Source organism: Gossypium arboreum, chromosome 9 (assembly GCF_025698485.1).
Source record: "Gossypium arboreum isolate Shixiya-1 chromosome 9, ASM2569848v2, whole genome shotgun sequence".
NCBI classification, from domain to species: domain Eukaryota; kingdom Viridiplantae; phylum Streptophyta; class Magnoliopsida; order Malvales; family Malvaceae; genus Gossypium; species Gossypium arboreum.
Genome location: NC_069078.1, coordinates 2,076,560 through 2,085,120, shown reverse-complemented (window position 1 = coordinate 2,085,120; position 8,561 = coordinate 2,076,560). Strand labels below are relative to the sequence as shown.

Here is an 8,561-nt window from a genome sequence, read left to right as displayed (position 1 = left end):
ACTATATTGTACCTTTTTTTTTTTTTCACTTTTTACTCATTTATATTGAAACCTCCTTTATATCTCTACCTATCCTTCAATATCTATGGTCCGGCGTCTAATCCCGTGCAAACGAAGAAAAATGAGACATAGATGAGATGAGTATATACTCAAATTTTGGTTCAAGGTTTCACTAATAAGGCTTAAGCAAGAAAAAATAAAATTCAGGCTCGAATCCAAGTATTAAGGGTACATGGCATAAGGGTTAGTTCATTTAGACTCTAGCTTGAGCAAACAATGCCTTTGGTCATCTCTAGACAGGTTAGCTCATGGGTTCAATCATGCCATTTTATGATTCCACAACAATTTAAGGTTCAAAGCAGATATATGTGTCTCCCTATACATTTATTACATGTTGTAATAAAATCAACTAATTAATTTAACTCTAGAAACATAGAATTTTTCTATTATCATGCTAAATTTACATGTATAAAGAATGCACTACCTATCATTATATCACAAACCAATCATTTGCGCTGTGGCAAGCTCAAGTACCATGCAATAAAAATTAAAATTTTTTAAAATTTTTAACAAATAAATAAATAAATTGACAGCCAAAATAGGTAAGCATAAAAATTCTATGTAAACCAAATCAGATATCTTTGGAGAAGGGACATGTCCTGAATAGGTGGTGTAGGGTTGGGTTTTGTCTGCATTTCCACACAATAGGCACTGAGAATTTGAAATTATTCTACGATGACTGAGGACTTTTTGGAGAGGAAGGCGATCATGGCAGAGTTTCCATAGGAACACTAGAATTTTTGGGGAAAGTCGAATTTTCCAGAGAGCCTTCCAATTGATGCGATGGGTATTACCGGGGGTTCTGGGTTGACCTTGGTTTTAAAATAGTGCCTATTTGTTCTGGAACGCGCAGTGAATCTCATTTATGGTTGCATGTGTCTCTAAGCCATGATGCCAAAGTTTGAGTGGATGATTGGCTGTAAAGTGCCATTTTGTTTCCAATGATTGAAACCCCATCTCCGTTTCAGATGTCATGAGTCAATGGGGCGTGGTTGCAGAAATAAGAAATCTTGGGAACTGCAATATTTAGCAAGTAACAGAGATTGCAGAGGAGTGCATCATACTAGTTTTTAAAATCAATTGTTGAATTTATTCTATTATCAAATTTGATCACCTCCACCCTAAATACTTGTCAATGGCATCGTCGTCTCCACAACACAAGCTTACATTGTGATTCAAATGAGCAGTGTGGTAGCCATTGAATATGCGAAAAGTTAAACTAAATACAAACTGTTCATATTTATTGATTACAATGAAACAACAGACAAACTATATACGAACTTATGAACATGACATAAAATTATGTCAATTAAACTATTTCCAGTAAAGAACATCCCGTCAAAAAGCACAAGCATTGTGAACACCGAATCTGGTTCATGTTCCATCCCGAACCCAGCTTCGACCCTTCTGCCATCATTTCCAGTCTAGCATGTCCAAAAGCCACAATACCTCATCTTTGGAACTGGCAGTATTCCGAAAATCCATTTCGATCCCGAAAACATCAATGATACCGTCGTCTCCATCTTCCAAAAATAGCAAAGAGATCCATGCTCGGATTCCTGAAATGAAAGGGTAGTTGGGAGAGAAGTTGAGGTACTCGAAAGCTAGAGCCCTTGAAGCACTGCGATCGATATAATCAAACAGGGATTTATTGATTATGCAGGCAACCTTATTGGAGTCCTTCCGCTCCACAAGCACTGAAATGCTCACAGTCTCGCCCCAAGGAATATTGAACCTCGGGTCAACTGGTAAGGTCATCTTGTACTCAGGACTCTCAAGGTGAAACTTAAGTGTGTTACAGATTCCGGTCGGCAGGAACTTGATTCCGTTCTGCAGGACAGGGCCAGGGACAACTTCGGAGAAGATCAATTCATCTTCGTTCCAGATATCAATGAAGAACTCTAAATCATCAAAGGAAAGTCTCGGAGGAAGAAGAGTTTGTGGACGCTGCCGTTTATAGAAGGTTCGATAAATTCTGTAGTATGTCACGGTATGAGAGTTTGGTCGCTTGCAAATGGAAGGCCATCGTTTCGCACATACACATTTCCAAAAGTAATCATCTCGAGCTACATGTCTCCATTGCTTACAGACCACCATGCAAACCGCAAGGTCTACGCCATCTAATAAAGGAAAAACGACTTTCAACACTTCTTCGGATAACATTTTCTGATTGCAAAATGAACATCAACAGTTGACTCCTGCAAACCAGCAATTGTTCATGGCATGAAAGGGTCTTTAAGAAACTAATAGCTGATGATTCCTGTGAAAAATACAAAATTAGGCTTTAAATCCCAATAGTGTCCATGGACCGGCATCTCGAAATAAAAATATTGCACATAATGAATAAAGATGACCGTATTAAGAAAACAGAAAACAGCAACATGTAACAATGCATTTAACATAAAAGATTGTATAAAAAGATATTTACTTCATCCAAAACTAACACATTCATTCATGCCACATGATCTGTCCTAAAAATGTCCTCGAGAAAAGATGATGAACACCAGTTTTCGTCTCAAGCAATAATAAAGGTTCTAGGATCTTGAGTGCGCCTTCCACCCTATAAAACACTGTTTGGGTCAAAGACTTCCTCTTAGTACGAATGCAGCACATACAAAGTCTAACTTTCAGCAACAACATAATATAAATCTATGATTTGAGAGCTAAACCCGAACTGAGGTTAGAAATGCAGCTCATACAAAGTCCAAGTGGCAGTGATACCATAAGACAAATCTATGGCATGAGGGCTGAACCCAAACTCAGATTACAAATGCAGCTCATACAAAGTCTAACTTCACCATACCATAAATCTATGATTCGAGAGCTAATCCCAAAATCAGATTGCAAATGCAGCTCACAAGTCTAACTTTCAGCAACACCGTAACATAAAATCTATAATTCAAGAGCTAAACCTGAAATCGGATTACAAATACAACTCATAAAAAGTCTAAAATTCAGCAAAACCATATATAAATCTATTACAATAGAGCTAAGCCCGAACTCAGGTTATAAATGCAGCTCATGCAAAGTTTAACTTTCAGTGACACAATAACATAAATCTATCAAACGAGGGCTAAACCTGAATTTGGGTTATAAATGCGGCTCATGCAAAGTCTAACTTTCAGCGACACAATAACATAAATCTATCAAACAAGGGCTAAACCTGAACTTGGATTACAAATGCAACTTATACAAAGTCTAACTTTCAGTGACACCATAACATAAATATATTATATGAGAGCTGAACCCGAACTTGGATTACAAATGCAGCTTGTCCAAAGTCTAACTTTCAGTGACATCATAACATAAATCTATTATATGAGAGCTGAACCCGAAATTGGGTTACAAATACAGCTTATACAAAGTCTAACTTTCAGTGACACCATAACATAAATATATTATCTGAAAGCCAAACCCGAACTCAGATTACAAATGCAGCTTCTACAATGTCTAACTTTCAGCGACTCAATAACATAAATCTATCAAATGAGGGCTAAACCAGAACTCGGATCACAAATACAGCTTAAACAAAGTCTTAACTTTGAACGACACCATATCGTAAATCTATTATATGAGAGCTGAACTTGAACTCGGATTACAAATGCAGCTTATACAAAGTCTAACTTTCAGTGACACCATAACAAATCTATTATATGAGAGCTGAACCCGAACTCGGATTAACAAATGCAGCTTATACAAAGCCTAACTTTCAGTGACACCATGACATAAATGGATGATAGGAGAGCTAAAACCGGACTCTGATTACCTTTCCTCCCTAAAAGGATCTGATACACAAATGCAACAAGAAAAAACACACGCATTATGAGATTTTAAAGCACTTTATTTACAATATTAACACTTGAAGAACATGATCAATAAGTTGCAACTCACATTATATGAACTCAGAAACACATAAATCTTAAGCCTGAGCTAAAAATTGTCACTACATCCCTTAATTCTAACAATTAAAACAAAATCCAAATTGAAATTCTATAATAATATAGACTAAAAAACTAGTTTCGACAATGAAAGACGACTAAATTAAAACAAACCCAGAAACATAAACATCAAATCAAATCCTACCATTTCAATTATGAGCAAAAATTAAACTTTCTATTCCATAAATGAAAAAAGAATCACCAAAAAATGGGAAAATTTTCAGAAAAGAAAGATAAACGAACGAACCCGAGATCGAGATTAGCCAAAGAAATGAGAAGCAAATTTGGGTAGAATAAATGATTCAGAAATATAACTCACCTGATTGATCCGTATAAATTTGGGGATTTTTCTTTTGGGTTGGGGGGGTTGCGGTGAAAACAAGAAAGAAAAATCTGATTAGAAAAGCAGAGAGGGCTGCTGATTAGCAAAAGTGGATATTAATAAAATATGGGACAAAGCTTCCACGTACAGCAATGGTTGTTGACCCCTTTTTTTTATTTTTTTTTTCTGTGAAAAATAAATTGGTTTATTTCATTTTTTGGTCCCTCTATCATGTAATTTTTTTATTTTAGTCTCTTTACTTTAAATGAGGAAAGGTGGCTGGGGTTATTTACTTTGTGGCTACTTTATCTTAAGGAATAAAGTTAAGTTAAATTGTTTGGAGGCAAAGGAATTTTCATATTTCAAAATTTGTAAGTTAATAAATGATAATATTACATTTTGATCCTTTATATTGTTCATTTTATATTATTTTGATAATAATTTTAAGCACATTATTTAAATAAATAATTTATTTTAATAATATTTAGGTAAAAAAGCCCTTACAAAATGGTAGATTTACAAGATCCAATTATTCTATTTTTTCATTTTTATTCTTAATTAAAGTTCAAATTTAGAATTTCAATGGAAAAATTTAGGATTAAACTTTAAAAATAATATTATTAGAAAAAATAATTATAGACTCTGAAAGAATTAATCTCTATGAACAATGAGTAATTGCATTCGACGATGTAGTTTAAAATGTAATTTAGTTCATATATTAGTACGTAAACTATCATTTTGTTACCTAGTTCAATTCATTTTCTATTACGTTGTTAAAAAAATTGTAGCCATGTGGTGCCAATAAGAATGTGCCACGCGATACTGAAGCTTATTTAAAATAAAAACATTGACCTACTATTGATTAGATATTGATTGGCCATTAACTTGCATTGACAGTTCACATAACCCTTTTTTGCATTTTAATATTATATATAATATGTTGTTTAAAAATATAAAAATCATATATAAAATATAAATAATTCAAAATTATTTAACAAATTCTAAAATATAAATTTAAAAATAAAATATTGTATAAAAATTTAAAATTATATAAAATTCAAATTTTTCATAAATTTTATTATTTTTTCAAAAACTCTAAATTCTAAAAATTCAAAAAAAAACATAGCTAAATTTCTAAAATTTCTAAAATTTATTTTTTATGAACTTTGTCTAGAATTTAGAGTTTTTGAAAATAAAAATAAAAATTATGACCATTTTTTAGAATATAACTTTTTTTGAAAAATTAAGTTTTTTGGGAATTTTTAAAATTAAATACCTTTTTAATTTTTATAAAAATTTCAAATTTTATATAATATTTTAAAAATTTAATTTATACTATATATTTTATCTTTTTACTTTTAAATTTTTGAATTATTTACATATTATATATTATTTTTACATTTTAAACAATATATTATATATAATATTAAAAAACAAAAAAGAAAGGTGACGTGATGCGTTCTAATAGTGCCACATGAATAATCAAAGCTAGTCAACGATAGTCAATATCAGTCAACATTTGGTCAATGGCGAATCAATATTTTTATTTTAAATAAATCTAAATCTCACATGGCACATTATGATTGGTTGAAAGGTGCCACGTGGCACATTTTTATTGATTTCACGTGATAAATAGGGTTTTTTTTAACACAATTACTAAAAATGGATTGAATAGAGTAACAGAATGATAATTTAAGTAATAATATAGACAAAAAAAAAACTAAGTACCAAAATAAGAAAAAAAAACATAATTCAAAGGTCAAATTGAGAATCAAACCTTAAAAAAAGGATTGTCTTAATATTAACATGGAACTTTTAAAAGGGACCAAATTGTAATTTTTCTTAACTATATTTCAAGGATTGTCTTCTAATTTAACTGTCTAATTATGCACTTCTAAGGAAGAAAGCTTTGGAATTTTGTAATGTAAAGAAGAATGGACCTTAGTTGGGATCCATTTGAATAGGCTGTGAGATTTATTTTAAAAAGAAAATTTTCGAAAAAATTAATGATTGAATTATAATTTTTCATTATTTGATGTTTAAAATAAAACATGATATTAACATTGTAGTACACCTTAACTATTAAATAATAATGGCATAATAATAAATTTAGTCCTTAACGCTTTACATTTATTGTTAATTTGTCTCTTATTCTTTCTTTGAGATAAAAATTTTCACCCGTAACCTTTTAAAAAAATAGAATTTGACTATCAACTTTTCAAAAAAATTAATTGTTATTTTATTAATAGAAATACTGATTAAAATATTAAAATTTTTAAACACGACAGTTCGTGTGTCAGTCCATATGAACTTCATATTAATTTTTTATAGAATTTTAAGAGCTTTTATAATTCTTTTAAAATTTGAATTATTATAATTTTGAAATAATTTGTTATATAAAACAAATAGTATTATGTAAATACTACCAATACATAGATCCGACTCTCCTAACCGACATCGTGCATATGTAATATACCTATTCATTTAACCATTTAACAAAATCCTTTAAATTATTGTTCGATCCACCAGTTTCGGCGATGCTGTTCATGACTGTTTCCTTCAAAGTCATTGATTTTGATTTGTACTTTTCATTGCCCACCAACTGTTCGACCTTATTCCTGATTTCATTTCTTGTAATGATCCCTCTACCATCTCTTTCAAACCCCAACCCAACACCCCAATACTCACAAATATAACTTTGGTTAAAGAACTGATCAGCGAAATAAGGCCAACACAAGAAAGGGACGCCATTGCTTAAACCTTCCATTGTTGAATTCCAACCACAATGGCTTATAAAACATGCAATGGAAGGATGGGAAAGAACCTTTTTCTGATGTACCCAATCCACCATTTGGCCTCTACTACCGATTCTCTCTTGAAACCCTTCTGGGAAAGCATTTTTTCTTCCATTTGTTATATCAGAACGAACTACCCATAGAAAGGGTCTGTCTGTGAGTTCGAGCCCAAGTGCGAGTTCTTGGAATTGGGTGGTGTTGAAGGTTGTGAAACTGCCAAATGCAACATAGATGACTGATTGTGGTGCTTGTTGGTTCAGCCAGGTGAGGCAATTTGAATCAGTTGGTTTTGACTTTGGTGCTAACAATGGACCTATAGGTTTGATATTGGGAGCCATTGTGAATGCTGCTGGTTCAAGTTCATAGGTTGAGTTGCAAAGCAACCAATCAGTTAATTTGATGGATTCATTGTTTCTAACCATGAGTTTGAAGATGTTTTTTTGTGCATTGATGTTGCCAATGCAGGCCCAAACAAAGTTCATTGTGTTCATTGGGGGCATATTTGGTGACAACTTGATCATCTCTCTTTTTAATGGAGTTCCTGCAAAGAAAATCCTTTCAATTAATAGTTGCAAACACAATGGTTTTTCTTGTTCAGCCCTAGTCTCAATATCGAAACAATTACCAAGTTCAAGTATTAACTTGGATAAAAAAAAATTTAAACTCCAATGCAAAAACAGTTACCTTGTTCAAACTTCAATGTAAAAATAATTACCAAATTTAATATCTAACCAATTTATTTAACCCCAAACAAAATATGCTAACAATTGAACATTTAGAGATATAGGAACTTACCATCTTGATCAATAACTCCATCATCAATCAATTTTGGGATACTAAATCCCAACACCAACAGTGCAGCTGCTGCAGGACAAAAAGCAGCTCGTTTGATTCCATGTTTCTTTGCAATTTCCAAAGCCCAACCTAAGCTTTGATCTGCAATCACACAGTTTATCTTCCTTTCTGATCCATTAATCTCTTCAATAAGCTCCTCTACTTTCCTTGGCATGGTCTGCAATATTGCTTCAGATATCTTCCCTGGTTGGTTCCTTTCGTCCGATGACCTGAGCCCGTCTGGAACCGAAACGAGACGAACCCGATTACCCATTTCTTCTCCTCTCAATGCCAATATATCCATGGCATTTTGATGATTAAACTCCATGGTAACAAATGTGATTTTGAAGCCATGTTTGAGTAAATATGATGAAAGGTCCATTAGTGGAATTACATGGCCTTGTGCTGGGTATGGAATTACCAAAATATGCGGGTTTTCCATGTTGTTTTGGTACTTGAAATCATTTTTCCATTTAATAACTTATATATCATTGAGATATTGTGTTTTGATGTTGTTCTTTTGTGAATGGAATCTTGAACTTGAAATCTGTACTTTTTTTTTTCATCATCATCATCATCATCATCTTCTTTTTTAACTATAAAATGGGTGCA

The 8,561-nt window shown here is 32.3% G+C and overlaps 2 protein-coding genes across 5 annotated transcripts; both read right to left on the bottom strand.

Annotated features, from left to right (window-relative positions):
- Nucleotides 1-1,127: 1,127 nt before the first annotated feature.
- LOC108454620 (F-box protein At5g39250) lies at nucleotides 1,128-4,467 on the bottom strand. 4 transcript variants are annotated; one of them, XM_017753144.2, is made up of 3 exons: nucleotides 4,318-4,467; nucleotides 2,489-2,620; nucleotides 1,128-2,320 (listed from the first exon to the last, which is right to left on the bottom strand). In XM_017753144.2, exon 3 carries the CDS (start codon nucleotides 2,221-2,223, stop codon nucleotides 1,474-1,476), a length of 750 nt encoding a protein of 249 aa, XP_017608633.1. In that variant the 5' UTR covers nucleotides 2,224-2,320; nucleotides 2,489-2,620; nucleotides 4,318-4,467; the 3' UTR covers nucleotides 1,128-1,473. The 4 variants fall into 4 exon arrangements, with proteins under 4 accessions (XP_017608633.1, XP_017608632.1, XP_052874723.1 ...); XM_017753143.2 differs by lacking the exon at nucleotides 2,489-2,620; XM_053018763.1 differs by lacking the exon at nucleotides 2,489-2,620 and having other exon boundaries at nucleotides 1,128-2,258.
- A 2,196-nt stretch (nucleotides 4,468-6,663) lies between these two features.
- On the bottom strand, nucleotides 6,664-8,561 carry LOC108456215 (UDP-glycosyltransferase 83A1). Its single transcript, XM_017754810.2, has 2 exons — nucleotides 7,911-8,561; nucleotides 6,664-7,656 (listed from the first exon to the last, which is right to left on the bottom strand). Exons 1-2 carry the CDS (start codon nucleotides 8,389-8,391, stop codon nucleotides 6,797-6,799), a joined length of 1,341 nt encoding a protein of 446 aa, XP_017610299.1. The 5' UTR covers nucleotides 8,392-8,561; the 3' UTR covers nucleotides 6,664-6,796.

Excerpts from the sequence above, each read along its gene's own strand:
- LOC108454620 (XM_017753144.2), bottom strand. The coding sequence starts at position 2,223 with ATGTTATCCGAAGAAGTGTTGAAAGTCGTTTTTCCTTTATTAGATGGC.
- LOC108456215 (XM_017754810.2), bottom strand. The coding sequence starts at position 8,391 with ATGGAAAACCCGCATATTTTGGTAATTCCATACCCAGCACAAGGCCAT. Across the intron at positions 7,657-7,910 it reads TGGAGTTATTGATCAAGATG|GAACTCCATTAAAAAGAGAG; the intron begins GTAAGTTCCTAT and ends TTTTCTTTGCAG.